The 17332-nt window shown below is 43.5% G+C and overlaps 1 protein-coding gene across 1 annotated transcript in view; it reads right to left on the bottom strand.

Annotated features, from left to right (window-relative positions):
- Positions 1–17332, bottom strand: part of PPP2R5A (protein phosphatase 2 regulatory subunit B'alpha) — a gene marked incomplete in the record, with an annotated part of 2279188 nt that overhangs the window by 1954283 nt on the left and 307573 nt on the right. Inside the window, 1 exon segment of the mRNA XM_044055395.1 lies at positions 15180–15281. Coding sequence (XP_043911330.1) covers positions 15180–15281 — 102 coding nt within the window.

Raw genomic sequence — 17332 nt, 5'->3', positions numbered from 1 at the left:
GCTTTTAAGAAGACTTCGGTTCCAAATTTTGCGTAATCTCAGGAGCTGGCCGACCGGCACTTGCGAACTTCTTCTGCTTCGGGCACCGCGCGGCAAGAAAGACTAAAGAAAATGGTGTCGGCTGGTTCTTTTATACCCCTGTCGCACTGACGTCAGGAAAGAAGCGACGACAACCGACGCCGGACCTAGACTTTGGAATTCGGCCGACCGAGGACCCGCCTGACGGCAGGAGAATCCATCTGTTATGACTGCAGCTGTATGCACGATGAACATCTGTAGTGGCAAAGCCTGCTCTGGACTTAAAGTAAAGAGGTAAGTGGTAGTGCTTTGTGAAAGTGTGCACTGAACTCCAAGTTGCAGCCTCTAAGATATCTTTGGCTGGTACTCCTCTGAAGAAGGCTGCTGAAGTGGCTGCTGCTCTGGTGGAATGAGGCCTAATGCCCTTAGGCACTGATTTGCCATGTTGAAAATAGCAGAAACGGATGCAATCGCCTATCCATTTAGAAATAGTCTGTTTTGAGATAGCCTTTCCTTGTGATCCTGCAGCATATGACACTAAAAGTTGCTCAGTTTTTCTGAAAGCTTTAGTTCTGTCCAGGTAGAAATGTAACTGCCTGTGTATGTCCAAAGAATGCAGAATTTTCTCACCCTTGTTCTGTGGATTTGGATAAAAGGTAGGCAAGTGAATGGTTTGGTTGAGGGCCACACTGGATACCACCTTAGGCATGAATGTAGGGTTTGTCCTCAGGGAGACCCTGTCTGGATGAAAAATGATAAAAGGTTCCACAGCCATGAGTGCTTGTAACTCAGAGACTCGCCTTGCAGAGGTTATTGCTAGGAGTACAGCTGTTTTCCAGGATAAAAATTTTATATCTGCTGTTGAAGCTGGCTCGAAAGGAGGCAGTGTGAGTTTTTCCAAAACATAATTTAGGTCCCAGGCCGGAATTGGTGCTCTCCTTGGAGGCCTAATGTTTTTGGCCCCTCTGAGGTACTGCCTTACTAAAGGATGAGAAAAGATAGGTGGTTCCGTATTGTAATGGGCTGAAATGGCAGAATCATGAATGTTAATTGATGAGAAAGAAAGGCCTTTGTTCAGCATCTCAGTTAGGTATTGTAAAATCTGAGGTATATTTGGTACACGTGTCAATGCCTTGTTCCTGGTTCCAAGCACAAAATCTCTTCCATTTTTCTGCATAAGATTTTCTGGTACTGGGCCTCCTGGCCTCCAAGATAACATACACAACAGCTTTTGAAAGAGGAGTGTTCTGAATGGTTACATTATCCGCCATGCTGCCAGATTTAAGGTCCTGAGTTGGCTGTGCAGGATCTGATTGTTTTGTTGGGTCAGCAAGTGAGAAGTTTGAGGCAATATCCATGCTGGACCTTGAGACAAGCTCTTTAGGACTGGGTACCAGTGCTGGCGTGGCCAGTCTGGTGCAATCAGTATCATTTTTGGCTTCTCTTGTCTGACTTTTAGGAGTACCCTGGGAAGGAGAGGCAGTGGAGGAAAGGCATATACTGTCAGATTTTTTCCAGCTGAAGGATAGGGCGTCCACTTTCCATGCTTGCTTGTGATAAATCCTTGTGCAAAATCTCTGCAATTGGCAGTTTTGAGGGGAGGCAAACAGATCTATGTCTGGGCATCCCCATTTCCTTATCATGCTGAAGACTTGTGGATCCAGTTTCCATTCATGGGGATCCATGAGGTTTCTGCTTAAATCTGCCAGAGTATTTGTTTTTCCTGGCAGGAATTGTGCTTGCAGGTGAACTTAAAAAGCCAATGCTGTGTCCCATAAGGTCATTGCTTGTCTGCAGAGAGGGTAGGAATGTGTACCTCCCTGTTTATGTACCACATGACCATAGTATTGTCTGTCTTTATCAGTAATTGTCCTGGAGGAAGCAGGTCCTTGAAAGCTGTCAGGGCATTTTGAACAGCTAGCATCTCTTTTTGATTGATGTGAAGATGCATCTGATTTGCAGGCCATGTGCCCTGAATACATTTTCCTGCCATATGGGCCCCCCAGGCATAATCTGATGCATCCGTTGTCAGTGTCTGTCTGGCTGTGGGTAAACTGAATGGCAAACCCTTGTTGTGGTGACAGGCTTCTGCCCACCATCGAAACTCCTGTTGCAGGCAGGGAATGAGTGCAATTACTGTCTCCAGGCTGTGGCAATGCTGAGTCCTAACACATTTTAGATACCATTGTAGTTTCCTCATATGCAGTCTGCCATATGGAATTAGTAGAATGCAGGATGCCATGAAACCCAGGGCCTGCAGGATTTTCCTTGCAGATAAGTGGGGTTTTGTTGCCAATTTCTTGAAGTAAGAAGTCAGATGCTTTTGTTTGTCTGGCGTGAGATAAGCCATCTGGGCAATTGTATTTAAGCTTGCACACAGGAATATTATCTCTTGAGAGGGCACTAGTTTTGATTTCCTTTTGTTTACTGTGTACCCTAGGCCAGTTAGTAATCATTTTACAAATGCCAGATGCTTTAGAAGAATGTCTTTGTTCTCTGCTTGAATTAGGCAGTCGTCCAAGTACGGATATATTTGAATTCCTCTTTGTCTGCAAAATGCAATTACTGGTGCCAGGCACTTTGTGAAGACCTTGGGCGCAGTAGATAAGCCAAAGGGCAGTGCAGAGAATTGGTAATTCATTGAGCCAGCTATGAATCTGAGGTATCTTCTGCAAGATTGTCCGATTGGGACATGCAGGTATGCCTCTTTTAGGTCCAAAGTTACGAGCCAAGCCTTCTTGCCCAGCATAGGCAGTAGCTGCTGTAGAGTCAACATCTTGAATTTTGGAACTTCCAGAAACGTACTTAGTGTAGACAGGTCCAGTATTGGCCTCAAAGTTCTGTCCTTCCTGGGTACTAGGAAAAGTCTGGAGTAAAATTCTTGCCCCTGCTCTTGTTGTGGTACTTGCTGAATGGCCCTCATGTCCATGAGGGCTGTAATTAGTTTTTGTGCCACTGCCCATTGATTTGGTGGCAGGTCTGGCATACCTTTTGACCTTGGTAGTGTGTGAAAATGGAACCTGTAGCCTTGGGACACTATGTTCAGGACCCATTTGTCTTGGGTAATCATTTGCCAATTTGATGAAAAAAGTGCTAGTTTTCCCCCTAAGGGGGCTGCCAAAAGAAAACAGCTTGGATCTGGCATAGGAAAGTCATTGGGACAGTTTCCTGTAAGGTTGTGATTTGTCTTCTCCGCTTTTGGAGGTAGAAGCACCCCATTGTTTAGGCCTGTATGAGCCTTTGGGCTGAGATCTGCCTCTGGGACGCCTGTATCTGCCTCTTTGTGGTCTGACATTGGAACGGACCAATTTTTAGAAGGCCAGTTCCTGCTAAACCTGGGTGGCTGTACCTGTAAGATATCCTTGACTGTCTGCATGGATTTTGCTTTATCCTCCATTTTTTTCAAAACCTCTTCTGCTTTAGTACCAAACAAAGTATCATGTTGCAACGGTGCATCTAATAATTTTGCTTTAACATGATCAGGCAGATTCTGTTCCTTTAACCAAGCATGCCTTTTAATAACAGAACCTGTGACAGCAGCCCTGCACAAGGCCTCCAGTGAATCATAACCACATTGCAAAGTATGCTTTCCCACTTGTTCAGCTGCATGCAATAAACCCTGCAATTCCTTGTTCTCTGAACATTCAGTATTTGTCAACAATTTCTGTTTAAGCAGTGACATTACATACTGCTGATATTTAAGCATATGAAACTGACAATTTAAAGCCCTTACAACCAAGGTAGCAGAAGTGTATACTTTTTTCCCCCATCTGTCTAGAGCCCTAGAATCCCTATCAGAGGGGACATGTTTTTTTGCAGTGGAGGCTTTAACCCCTTTGGGACCCTGAGATATAGTTTCTGGATCAGCAGCAGGGTTTTTATATAGGAATTTATGAGAATCCGGAACCCTGTAGTATCTGTCTGGCTTAGCAGGTGCAGGGGGTAAAGAGTCAGGGGACAGGCCGGACTTTGAAAATACATCATCTACGAGGTCTAAAACAGGAGGAATAGCAAGGGGTCTGTGCTGAGGAAGTAGCAGAAAGTCTCTGAGCCTTTTCTTAGATTCAGAATAATCTTGGCTCTCCCAGTGGAAATGCTCCCCGCATGGTATGCAGGGTTTCCCCACAAGAATAATCCTCAGGAGAAGAGGCTGAAGGAATGGATTCTTCAGCATCAGAATCCTCATAGGGAAGCATGGAATAATCCTGTTCAGAAGTGGAATCAGAGGGAATAGAAACCTGATCAGAAGAATAATACTCTGTTTCTTGCCTAAGCCTCTTATCAGGTGGGGGATGGGAGCCCCTGATCAAAGTAATTAGGTCTTCGGCCATTTTGAGCATCTGTTTTTTAGGCATGGTAGACTGAGTAGGAGAATGATGTACTTGTTTCTTTGTCTTTAGAGCTGCTTTAATCTTTGAAGCTGAAGATGGCTTAATATATAGTTGTGTAGGTCTGAAGACACCCTCAGAAGCCGATGCCTGCTCAGCGGCTCCAGACCCATCTGAGGGAACGATTTCCGAGTGTCTAATACCTTGAGTATCCAGAGGCCCAGTCGGCTCCACGTGGGAGTTGGAAGTGGCATGTGGCTCTGATGTAGCGGGCGCCAGGGGCTGCGAAACCACCTCACTGAGAACCGGCGACTGGCCTAGCAGAGGCCTCGTCTGTTTTGGACCTCGGATGCCTATCCTTTTCCTTGTCCTTGCGTTTTTTGTAAACTCTGGTTATCGGCTGGTCCGACGGCATTATATAATTAAATCTTTGGCCAAAGTAATGAAAAGCAAAATCAAACAGACGCTTAATAGTGCGTTGGTTAAATCTAGCACAAAACCGACAGCTAGCAACGTTGTGATCAGGGCCTAGGCAAGGGATACAGTAAGAGTGAAAATCCTTATGAGGTATTTGCTTCCCACAAGAAATACAATTGTTAACATTTTCTGACATCGGTCTGGAGCAAGAAAAAAGTTTCCCCAATGGGGTACTTAGCTTTAATGAAGACTTCGGTTCTGAAATTCGGATTTGAAAATCTCAGGAATCGGCTGACCGGCACTTGCGAACTGCTCTTGCTTCGGGCACTACGTGTCAAGAAAGACTGAAGAAAATGGCGTCGGCTGCATCTTTTATACCCCTGGCACACTGACGTCAGGGAAGAGGCGACAGCAACCGATGCCGGACCTAGACTTTGGAATTCTGGCCGACTGAGGGTAGCCTGCCAGCAGGATAACCCAAGAGTAATGACTGCAACAGTGAAATACGATGAACATCAGAACGCGGCACAGAAAGATGCTTTGAAACTTTCTAAGGAATGCCTACAGGAAATGGAGAACAAAGAATGTGCCCTCACTTTAGAAGAAAATGATCCAAGAGAAGAGTTGCTTGATTTAACATGGACTGGAAGACTAAGATCAATGAAAGAAACAAAAATGAACACAGTAATTAGGACTGTCCATAGAGGTTCATGTGATATAACAGAAGTAACAGGATATAGTACCATGCGGCTAAATTAGTAACAGATAAACTCTTACCACAAAAACACAGGGTAGTAAGGGAACGGAAGGGGAGAAATTGAATGCCATCATGGAAGTATCGTACAGAGAATACTACAAAGTAATTAAGAGAAGAAGTGTCACTGTTGGAAGCACACAGAAAAGGGAATAAATCAACAAAAATGCTCAAATGACTGATGTGATAAAAGCAATGTGCAGTATCAGTGCAATCAGGATCTATCATGCACGATCGCAAATAATAAACAAAATATTAGCACAGGTGGAAAAACTTACAAGATATGCAGATAAATATAAAGGAAACGTAGAAAATAAGCAATTTATTCATGACATAAAAAAAGTTTACAGAGAATTGGGAAACAAGGCAAAAAGAATTGAAACAACCACCAAAAAAAATAATAAATAAACAAATAAATAAATAGATAGATATACTTTGGAGAAATATCTATGAAGATTCTGTGGAACATAAAGACACTAAATGGATAGAAAAGTAAAAAAAAGAATAAAAAGTTCAAATGTACAGGATATGAAATGGGATGAAGTACTGGCCAGAGAGACACAAAGATAAGAAAAGCTCCCAATTGGGAAACCCCAGGCCCAGATGCAGTACCTAACTTCTGGCTAAAAGTATTAACATCTCTATATGAAGATTTAGCCATGAGTAAGAACTATTTACATGCGCACCCCAAACAGGCACCATTCTGGTTAACAACAGAAAAAAATACTTTTAAGAGAGAACCTGCAAGCTATAATAAAAAACTACAGACCAATAACTTGCCTTTCAACGACGTATAAACTATACACCGGAATTGATGCAGAGTTTAGTCACTTTGAATAAAACTCAATCATGGTAATAGAACAAAAGGGTGATAAAAGAAAGTCATATGGAACAAAAGATCATTTGTTGTTAAATAAAGTCATAATGGAGAAATGTAAAAAGGGGAAGAATCTAAGTATCGCATGGACAGACTACAAAAAAAGCATTTGAAAGTATTGCACATTTATGCATAAAACGGTTCTTAAAATGTGTAAGATATACCCTACACTGATCGATTACATTACAGTGACCATAAAACAGTGTCCAACCACTTGCAGTTAAGCTATGATAAAGTACAAATTATTATTCCAAGGATAAAAATTCAGAGGGATATTCCACGGTGACTCTGTTACCGCTGTTCTTTTCTCTTGCTCTTAACTCATTAAGTTTTCTACTTATCAGATTAGGTCATGGTTACAATTTGGCTCCCAGAAAACAATGACAAGACTTCTCCTCTATTTGTAGAGATTTAAAACTGTATAGTTCATCAGGGGCTATATTACATAATCAAAATGCAATTTAATCGTACGGCACTCGCATTGAAAATGCCGTATACCGAATTTGCTGTTGTGGGGGGGGGGCGTACCACCCACTAATTATATATACCAACTCCGACATTACACTACAGTGAGGAAAGGGCAAATTTTCCAATCTTCATTGTACCTCGGTCTCACTATAAACAGCTTGATGAATGGCATTTTGATGTAAAATAAGAAGTTATGTACCTACCATAACGTTCCATGTTAGTTGTCTTCTTCTCGCCTTCTTTCTTGCTGGATGGGTTCGGAGCCGATCCTCGGCCCGACTGCCAATACTAAAGCTCGAGAGCTAATTCCACCGGCTCGAGGCTCCCCTATATCCCACAATGCTAGGCGGTAACTACTCAGATCTCGTTTGATAGCTATACCAAGCAATCCTAGTCTCCATAGAATGGAGTAGGAAACCCACCTCAAACAATCTATGAAAGAAAGGCAGACCTCAGTAAAGCTAGAAGAGGTGGGAGAAAGTGTGGGAGTAACAACTTTCGGAAGAAGAAACACAAAAGAATTCCAGTCGGTCTGTCCAGGCTTGGGGGAAGGAGGGAGAAAGAAGGCAGAAGAAGACAACTAACATGGAACGTTACGGTAGGTACATAACTTCTTAATGTTAAGTTGTCAATCTCGCCTTCATTCTTGCTGGATGGGACCGCGTCCCTAGCACCTTATCCCGGGTGGCCTATTGGAACAGACTCTTGAGAGCAGTGGAACCAAAATTGGCACGGCTTCTGGAAACCATGTCCAATTTGTAATGTGAAATGAATGTATGAGGAGAAGCCCAGGTGGCTGCTGCACAAATTGAATCTATTGGCAACCTGTCCTGAAAGGCTACGGATGTAGCCAATGCCCTAGTTGAATGAGCTCTAGGTCTTGAGGGTAGTTTTTGATGTCTGATCTCATAGATGAAGGTAATTGTAGGCGTGAGCCATCTAGAAAGGGATACTTTAGTGACTGGAAGGCCCAATCTACTTTCTGCATATGACAGAAACAATTGATCAGATTTCCTGAATTGTTTAGTCCTGTCTAAGTAATATCTCAGTTGGCGATGAACATCCAAAAAATGCAGCTTTTGCTCTGACCTATTTGAATAGTTAGGGAAAAAAACGGGGAGATCAATAACTTGGTTTAGGTTAATTTGAGAAGAAATTTTAGATAAAAAGGATGGATTAGTACGGAATACCCTGTCTTTGTGAAAAACTAAGTAAGGAGGACGACTGCACAGAGCATGGAGTTCAGATACTCTTTTCGCTGAAGTTATAGCTACCAGAAAAAGTGTCTTCCAAGAAAGCAACTTCAGAGAACATGAAGCCGCCGGTTCAAAGGGAGGAAGAATTAAAGATGCCAGAACCAAGTTCAAATCCCATTGAGGCGGAGGGTCTTTGATTGGAGGTTTGAGAAGAAATACACCCCTTAAGAAGGCTTTACAGAGTTTGTGAGTCATGATGCTGGATTCTGAGACACCAACATGAAAATTTGATATGGCAGCCAATTGAACTCTAATGGTTGATGCAGAAGATCCTAAATGAAAGAGTTCTGCTAGAAAGTCTAAAATAGACTGGAGAGGTGCAGTAAAGGGATCTATGTTTTTCGATGATGCCCAAAGGGAAAAATGTTTCCATTTGCTAGTATAAATCTTCCGGGTAGAAGATTTATGAGAGGCTATCAAAATATCTCGGACCGATCGAGATATTGAGGGAAGCCTGGCTAAGGTTGGAATTGGAGAAACCACGCTTTGAGGTTTAGAGAAGACAGAGATTGGTGCAGCTGACCCATCAGATCTGGTACTGGGTCCAGATGCCAAGGCTGCTCCAAAAGGTAACGATGAAGAAAGGGAAACCATATCTGTCGAGACCAGTAAGGGGCAATGAGGATCATTGTCACTCTCAAGGTGATGGCTTTCTGAATTAGTTGAGGTATCGGTGGAAAGGGGGAAAGGCATACAGAAGTCCCCGGGGCCAATCGTGGACTAGAGCGTCTCTGGTGGGATGGCCTGGTAACAGGAAGAGAGTGAAGAAGTCGTGACACTTGCTGTTTTGGGGGGTAGCGAAAAGATCGCAGCAAGGTTGGCCCCATCTTAGGAATACTTCTTCTAGAACTGATTTCTTTAGAGACCACTCGTGTGGCATGAGAATTGCTCTGCTCAATTTGTCTGCAATAACGTTGGATTTCCCGGGAATATGCGTTGCTATCAGAAAATGCTGAGAAGAGATCGCCCATTGCCAAAGTCTGAGTGCTTCTCTACATAAAGGGTATGATCTGGTTCCGCCTTGTTTGTTGATGTACCACACTACGGACATGTTGTCCGTTTGAATTGCAATAGTCCCCTTGCGTAGAGAGTCGTGAAAGGCTTGCAACGCTAAAAGCACTGCTCTCATCTCTAAGACATTTATGTGCAAGTGGCACTCGAAAGGTTGCCACGTGCCCTGGACTGTCCTGCCCTGATAATGCCCCCCCCCCCACCCGATCATGGAGGCATCTGTTGTCAACGTGGCAACTGGGGGGGGGGGGTGAAGGGTCTTCCTTGGAGAAGTTGAGGTGATGTGATCCACCAAGACAGTTGATTCTTGCATACTTGAGTTATCAATATGGTATGGGACATCGGGAGTCGGTGAAAGGACCATTGAGTAAAAAGCATCCATTGGAGGATCCTCATGTGAAAGCGAGCTAAGGGGAGAAGGGGAATAGCTGCTGCCATGAGTCCTAGTACCTTCAACACCAGTCTGGCTTTGACTATGACACATTGTAAGAGAAGGGACACTTGGTTCCGAATGTCTAACACCCTCTGCTCTGTGAGTCTGGCTGAAAGGGTCTGTGTATCTAAGGTGGCCTATAAAATAATAGACTGACAAGGCGACAAGGCAGATTTTTCAAATTTATTGAAATGCCTAGAGCTTGACAAGATTGAATGGTGAAGTCCCTGGATAGGAGAAGCTGATGTCTGGTGGTGGCAGTAAGGAGCCAATCGTCCAGATATGGAAACACCTGGAATCCTTGGCGTCTCAAGTGAGCCGTGACCACTGCCATGCATTTGGTGAACACCCGGGGGGCTGTAGTGAGACCAAAGGGCAGGGCCCTGAATTGGTAGTGACTGGCTCCCAGCCTGAAGCGGAGATATCTCCTGGAGCGTCTGTTCATTTTGATGTGGTAGTATGCGTCCTGAAGATCTATCGAGCACATCCAATTGTCCTGACCCAAGAAGGGTAGAATGGACTGTAGCGTGACCATCCGGAATTTTGTTTTTTTGACAAACTTGTTTAAGTAGCTGAGATCCAGTATGGGTCTCCAGTCCCTGTTTTTGTGTTTTTTTCGTACCAAAAACAATTTGGGGTAGATTCCAGATCCTTGCTGGTCTGCCGGGACTGATTGGGTGACTCTTTTGATAGCAGCTTCAAATTTCTAATGCTGCTTGTTCCCTTAGACCGGGTGGAACGTCTGGAAGGGATCTTTTTGGTTGGGTTGGAATGTGAATGAAGGGAATTTTGTAACCCTCGGATATGATCGACTGTACCCATATGTCTTGAGTAAGGGAAAGCCAGGCTTTTGGGTACAGTGATAACCTTCCGCCGACTGCCTCCGAAGGCGGACAGCCAAGCAGCCCCTCAGGGGTGCTGAAAGGGTTTGTCAGAGAACATTTCTCTGCTACCCTGGTTTTGCGGACCTCCTCTGCCTCTAGGGCGTCTATTATTATTCCCCTCTGCCTCTAGAGGGAATCGGCCTCAGCGCCAGATGAGACTCCTGGGATTGTTTGAACCACATCTTTCCTCCCTTGACCTTTGGGATAGGGTCTAGAAGGGTAGAAAACGGACTCCTACGGCAGAGAGAGTCTTACCTTCCACCTCGCACCTGGTCAATGTATCCTTCACCTGTGGACCAAACAATGATGATCCATCAAAGGGAGAGTTGGTGAAGAACGCCTTGAAAGGGTCCGCAAAGTTGCATAGCCGCATCCAGGCGTGCCTTCGTAAGGCAACACCTGTGCCTGCGGCTCTACTCGCCCCATCTGCTGCGTATGAGACCAGCCGCATGGAGGAGTTAACAATGGAATTTAGGGTTGCCAACTGGGAGTTCATTGCGTCTTTGAACCCCTCAGCTGTAGGATCCTTCATCAGTTCACCCATATAGTGAAGTGGCATAAGTAGTTCAGCGACCGCATTGAAAAGGTCGCTGACGAGAACATCCGCTTGCCGTACCTGTCCATGGTCCTAGATTCCTTATTAGGAGGATGGACAGGAACCGAAGGATCAGCTAACTCCTTCTTTGTGGCCACAGCCACCACCATGGCATCAACAGGGACACCTTTGGATAAAAACTCTTTGTCTTCGGGGGCAGTAATAAATTTGGATGGTCTCCTCGGTGTGGGTTCCACTGAGTCAGGAGCCGTCCAAGCCTTCCTTGCCACCACTTCCATAAGGGGGTCAAAGGGAGGGGACACCCAGGAGGTAGAAGGGCGAGAACCAAACGCCTCAAGATACACTGACTCATCCTCCGAAGGATTAAGGGCTGGCCAGTTCCCCCATAGTTTGAGGATTTCAAGGATGTCCGCAAAGGAGACATCCTCAGAGGGGGATCGAGGGGACCCTTCGGATTCCTCTAAGTCAGTGTCAGAGGTGATAGACTCAGGGGAGTCAATGTGCTTCCTCTTGCACTGCCTCTTCCTAGGGGATCTCCTGCAGGGTCAGGAGAGACCTCGAAGAGGAGGAAATTCCCAATGGGGAATCTTGAGGAGTTGGCTCTCTGCGGTGGGACAAGGGGTGAGTAGAAATCACCGCAGGCACTGTAGATGGAGGGGCTGAAGGAGCTGACTGTGGGCAGAACCTGGTTCTAGCACGCCCGCATGACCTCAAGGCACCCATGTCAGGCAAGGCCCGAGGCCCTCCAAGAGACAAGGACCTCCCGGCACCAACAGAGATGGCTCCAGGCCGAAGCTGTCGGAGCCGAACTCACCAGCCAAGCTCCGAGAGGGAGGCGGGTCGGACGAGGGTCCGATGCCACTCGCCTCGGAGCCGACGAGGAAGCTCGGCGCCGAGATCCCTCCAAAGAGGAGATCGGGCAGACGACGGAGCCGAAATGGAAGGTATCTGATCCGACGCATCGACAGTCATGGCTCCGACTAGCCAGCCCGAACTCAAGGAGTCGGAGGAGGAATGTAATGGGAAAAATAGCCACTGACTGGTGAGTCGGGCTATGCAGCATTTGGGCCAGTGCCTCGGACTTAAGAAGTCTACTCACCACCCTCTGCAAATCTTGGTCTGATAATCTGGAAGACCGAGAGGAATGAGTTTTGTGACTTCGCTCCGAAAGGAGAGGGGATCCTGGCGCCGAGTGCATGGATCCGATAGAGGGGGACCTGGACCTCTTTCTCGAATGTGGCTCCAATAAGGGTATCGGAGCCGACAAAGTCTTATCAGCCTCGGCTCCAGCCGGAGCCGAGGTAACAGTATGAGGCTTAGGAACATCGGCTCCGGCCAGAGCCGATGTCGAAGCCTGCTTAGACTTCTCAGCAGTCGGCTCAAGTGCAGGAGCCGACTGCTTGGAAGTTTTTGAAGGCTTCCCCGACACAGACTGAGTCGGGGGGCCTTCAGGCTTTAATAAGTCCCGCAAGATCAGCTTGTTCTTGCGTTCCTGCAGGACTCGAGGGCTGAAACCATGGCAAACAGCACATGAGTCCTGCAGGTGCACAGGTCCCAGGCAATACACACAAGAAGTGTGACCGTCTGTCAAGAGACATTTTCTGACAGCACGAGTCACACTTCTTGAAGCCTGAGACCTTGTCCTTAGACATAGTAAAGGTAAGAGAGGCTGACACACACACACAAACCAGACACTCTCTACAGAAAAATTATTAAAATAAAATAAAATATTACAGTTATACAGAAACACACACACACAAGCCCCTACAACACTAATCTAAAAAGGGACTAGGGTGAGGGAAGGGCCGAAGGCCTAGAATAAGTAGTAAGAGGGGAAAAGTTCGACAGATAGGGGTCGATATAACTAAAAATTAGAAATAAACTATAGAAAATATATTAGAACTAAAAAGGGGGTTATTAGCAGTACCTAATGGTAAAAATTTGACTAACCTGCCTGAGCCAGTAGAAAAGCGCACCTCGTCAGCTATAGCAGCAAACGAGATCTGAGTAGTTACCGCCTAGCATTGTGGGATATAGGGGAGCCTCGAGCCGGTGGAATTAGCTCTCGAGCTTTAGTATTGGCCGAGTCGGAGCCGAGGATCGGCTCCGAACCCATCCAGCAAGAATGAAGGCGAGATTGACAACTTAACATTCCCTGTTCGATTAAATTACTTTTCGATAATGTCATATAGACCCGTTCATCAGATGAAGAACTGAAAGCACAACTGCAAGGTCCGATCTTTTTCAGTTGATATAAGAATGTCACTTGGTCTTGATAAATGTGCAAAAGCAACCTTTAAAGCAGGAAAGCTACAGCACCAAAAAATCATCAGTTTGGGACAAGAATGTGATATACAATAACTTGACCAAGAGGGACTGTATAAATATTTGGGAATTGATGAAGGATCAACAACAAAACACAAACAAATGCGAATAAACTCAGTAAGGAACATTTTAAAAGACCAAAATTAATACTGAAAACAGCATTGCCATTTAGGAACAAAGTTCAAGCTATAAACCAGTTCACTCTTCCTGTCCTTACAGTTTTGGAGTGATTGACTGGCTCCAAAAAGTGTTGTATAGGTTAGACAGGAAAACAAAAGAATGCTTTATGCTCATCAGATTTATAAAAATCATTGCATACCAAGATTATACATTCTCCGTTTTGAAGGAGATATGGGCCTACTCAAAATTTATTACATGTACAGATTGTGGGATTGCATACATATCTGCTGACCTCACAAGACCCAAACATAGTGAAAGTTTTGAAACATGAGGAGAAAATGTCAAAGATGAATTCTCTGCTTAGTTTAGCAGAAGCATATAAGTGTCAAGAGGGAATGGAAATCAAACCGGAAGTAGATAAAAAATCAGGCAACAACTGAATGTGCCAAAAAAAAAAAAAAACAAAAGAAAGAATACAATGTGAAGGATCAGATGAGAAGACAAGAAATGTGGAAAATGCATAAATACGGTTGCAAGTACAGAAATCTCATGGAATAACCTCATGCTGATCAAGACTGAACGCAGGAATGGTTAAGGAGAGGCAAATTTAAAAAGACGAAAGGTTAATATTGGCGGCCCGAGATAATGGACTGTGTACACTTTGGTTTACAAAGTCCGTTGAATATGTTGGAGAATCAGACAAATGTAGGTTTTGTAAAACAGAATTGGAAACAGTCGCACATCTTGTTGGTAGTTGTGATATACTAATGGCAGAAGGACTATATACTGAAAGGCATAATAATGTGGCAAAACTGTTGCAGTGGGGATTGTACAAATATTATAATAATGTGGTAGCTGAAAAACACTTGAAACATGAGCCACAAAGCATCATAGAAAATGATGTAGTTTATGTCACATGGGATCATCCATTACCTTCTTCTTCTTTTGGCTTTTCCCAGTTAGGGGTCGCCACAGCGGATCCCAGTCTCATCCATGACCAATAGTTCAAAAAACAGATACGAGAAAACTAGATATAGTAGTCCATGAAAAGAACACAAAATTAGCACCGATCATTGAAATTGCTACACCTACTGACTACAGTGACTTAAGTAGAGAGAGACACAAAGTCATAAAATACCAAGATTTGCAGGCAGAAACAAGGGCCACATGGAGGAAGGATACCCAGAGAGTTTCAGTAGTAGTAGAAGCAACAGGTCTTACAAACAAGAATTTACAATCGTACTTAAATATGTTACTGATACATATAACTCCATATGAATTACAGAATAAGTTATTACTGGGCACACTCCTGGTGCTGTGAAGAGTACTTCTGGCTAACAAAGACTGAAACAATACCAATTGCATGAATTTTAATTGTACTTTGACTTAGTAATTGGGTCCACTCCCATCATGGTATTAGAAACCAAAAAGACTTGGAGAAATTGCAAAAAAGTGACTGGACACAGAAAAACGGCTGAGTAAATCATTCCTAACTTAATTCAGAAAGAGAGAGAGAGGGGAAAACCCAGTATCAGACAGACAATGGAACTGTGAGAATACATTACGTTTATTGTTATTTTATTTAAAATGAGAGACCAAAAATGTCCCCTTAATGTGGTCTTCACAGTTGACTGGAAAACAGGCCTTTATTTACAAGTTGTCAATACACTACAAAAGTTAAACACTCAAATATATTTCAGCAAAATGAGAAAAAAAAAAATTCATACACTACCTGTAAATGAGGCCAAGCTGCTTCAAGAGTAGGTTCATCCTCTTCTGGATCAAAATCAGGGTTGTCACTGGGAGGAAGCGTCCTAAATATGTTGTTGCTGATCTGAAACAGAACAATGAAGTATGTTTAGTACACTTCCAGACTAAATAAGAAAGCCCCCTTAATAATGATGTAATATGCAGAGGAAGCATTGTTGCCTCACAGCAAGAGGTTCGCCGGTTTGATTCTCGGGTGGAGTGCCTTCTGTGCGGAGTCTGCATGTCCTCCCTGCATTCGTGTGGGTTTTCTATTTCCTCCCACGTTTCAAAGACGTGTGTCTGGAGCATTTCTCCCTGGGCCTCTGCTGAAAATTGGCTTTGTTCCAAGTTGGACTTTTTCGTTAAACAAATGTTAAATAAAATAAACAAATAATAATACTGAAACACAAGACTGAATACTACCACCTACACTTGAGTATGTTATCGTCAATTTTACCTGCACTTGTGGAGTTTATAGATAACACAGATTGATGGCAAAGACCATGAAGTCAGAAACTACCATTCACTGCCTGCTGTACAAACTGAATACTCAGTTGAATTAAGTCTCCTTCACTACAAAATAAGCAAATGTCTTGCTCCTTTCTATATATTTTGATTTTTTTTCATTCAGACTCTCATTCTGATCATTGAAAGGGATTTTTGTTTATGTGACATTCTTCTTTGGCAGACCAACTTTTTAATGTCACATTACTCTCCCACTGACTTTCCTTTACACAAATGTTTTAAGCAGGTCGCTATTCATAGACATGTGTAGCACTTCCATACAGGTAGCAGCATTTAATTCTACATACTCAGACACATCCGTGAAATAAGACATGCACACAAAAGAGCAAGACACAACAACAGTAGCAGCATGTCACCTTGCTAGAATCTTACTCAAATATATCTATCTATATATATATATATATATATATATTTATACACATATACATACATATATCTACATATATCCACACATACACACACAGACAACACATGTATACACATGGGTCCCCTTCACAATGTCGACATTGCAAAATGCCAGCATTCATATGGCCGAGACCATATGAACGACATTTGCAATGTTGACAATGCAGAACCAGAATTTTAGTACAGTGCGGAATAGAAAGATTTCCATTCCTGCACTGTAGCGCAAACTCGGAGTTGGTATATTTAAGTTACAGGGAGTGTGGAAGGCGGAGCAATGTGTTAGTAATTTGTAGTGTTTTTATTTATTTATTTATTTTGGATGCGTCTTCTGTGGAGACATGCATGAATGGGCGTACCTTCGTTGAAGGTTGTGCGTTAGGGCCGGCAACTCAGCACGTAAAAATCAACTGCCAATCATTAGTGGACTGGAGTTCCGCTGTGGCGACCCCTAACCGGGAAAAGCCGAAAGACACAACAACAACATTTATTTTCGATGTTTGAAATTTAGAATGTCGATCATATAGTCTTAGCATATGAATGTCGACATTTTGGCGTTTCGATCATATGGTCTTAGCATATGAATGTCGACATTTTGGCGTTTCGATCATCCAATCGTAACCCATATACTCATACATATGTATACACACACACACACACACACACACATATATTTACACACATACACAGACGCTCGGTGGGGGAGACTATGCTGTGGGATCCAGTGCTTCTCTCAAAAGGAAGGCATAAGAAGAGATATTATGATATACAAGACTGTGAATCCAAAAGGAGAACTTCTGTGAAAACAAAAATAAACCAATAAAACTAAAAACAGTTCACAGTGCCTGAGCAGCAAATAGCAAACAAACTGCTTCAACAGGACATATAATACAGAAATTGTCTTCTGAATAGACTCACTATAATCCATGACTGAATCTTAAATCAAGTCCAGTGTAGCAGCCATAAAAAGACACCAGCTGTTACATTACCAATGAAATGGAATATGTTATAAAATATGCTATAAATCCACCAACGAATGATCTAACGTCCATTAAAACAGAACTTTATTAACACCACCAAAAAATAAAATAAAGTAAAACAGGAGAGCAGGTTTAGCACTTTCATCCTAGCAAAACATTTGGACTTCTTTAGAACCTGCCATCTTTTAGCTCTCATCCCTTTTTATACTCTATGGTTAATAAGACTTAA

Source organism: Protopterus annectens, chromosome 1.part2 (genome assembly GCF_019279795.1).
Source record: "Protopterus annectens isolate FY-2018-M chromosome 1.part2, PAN1.0, whole genome shotgun sequence".
NCBI lineage: Eukaryota > Metazoa > Chordata > Ceratodontiformes > Protopteridae > Protopterus > Protopterus annectens.
Note: the sequence above shows the minus strand (reverse complement) of the source record. Positions and strands in the feature narration are given on the sequence as shown.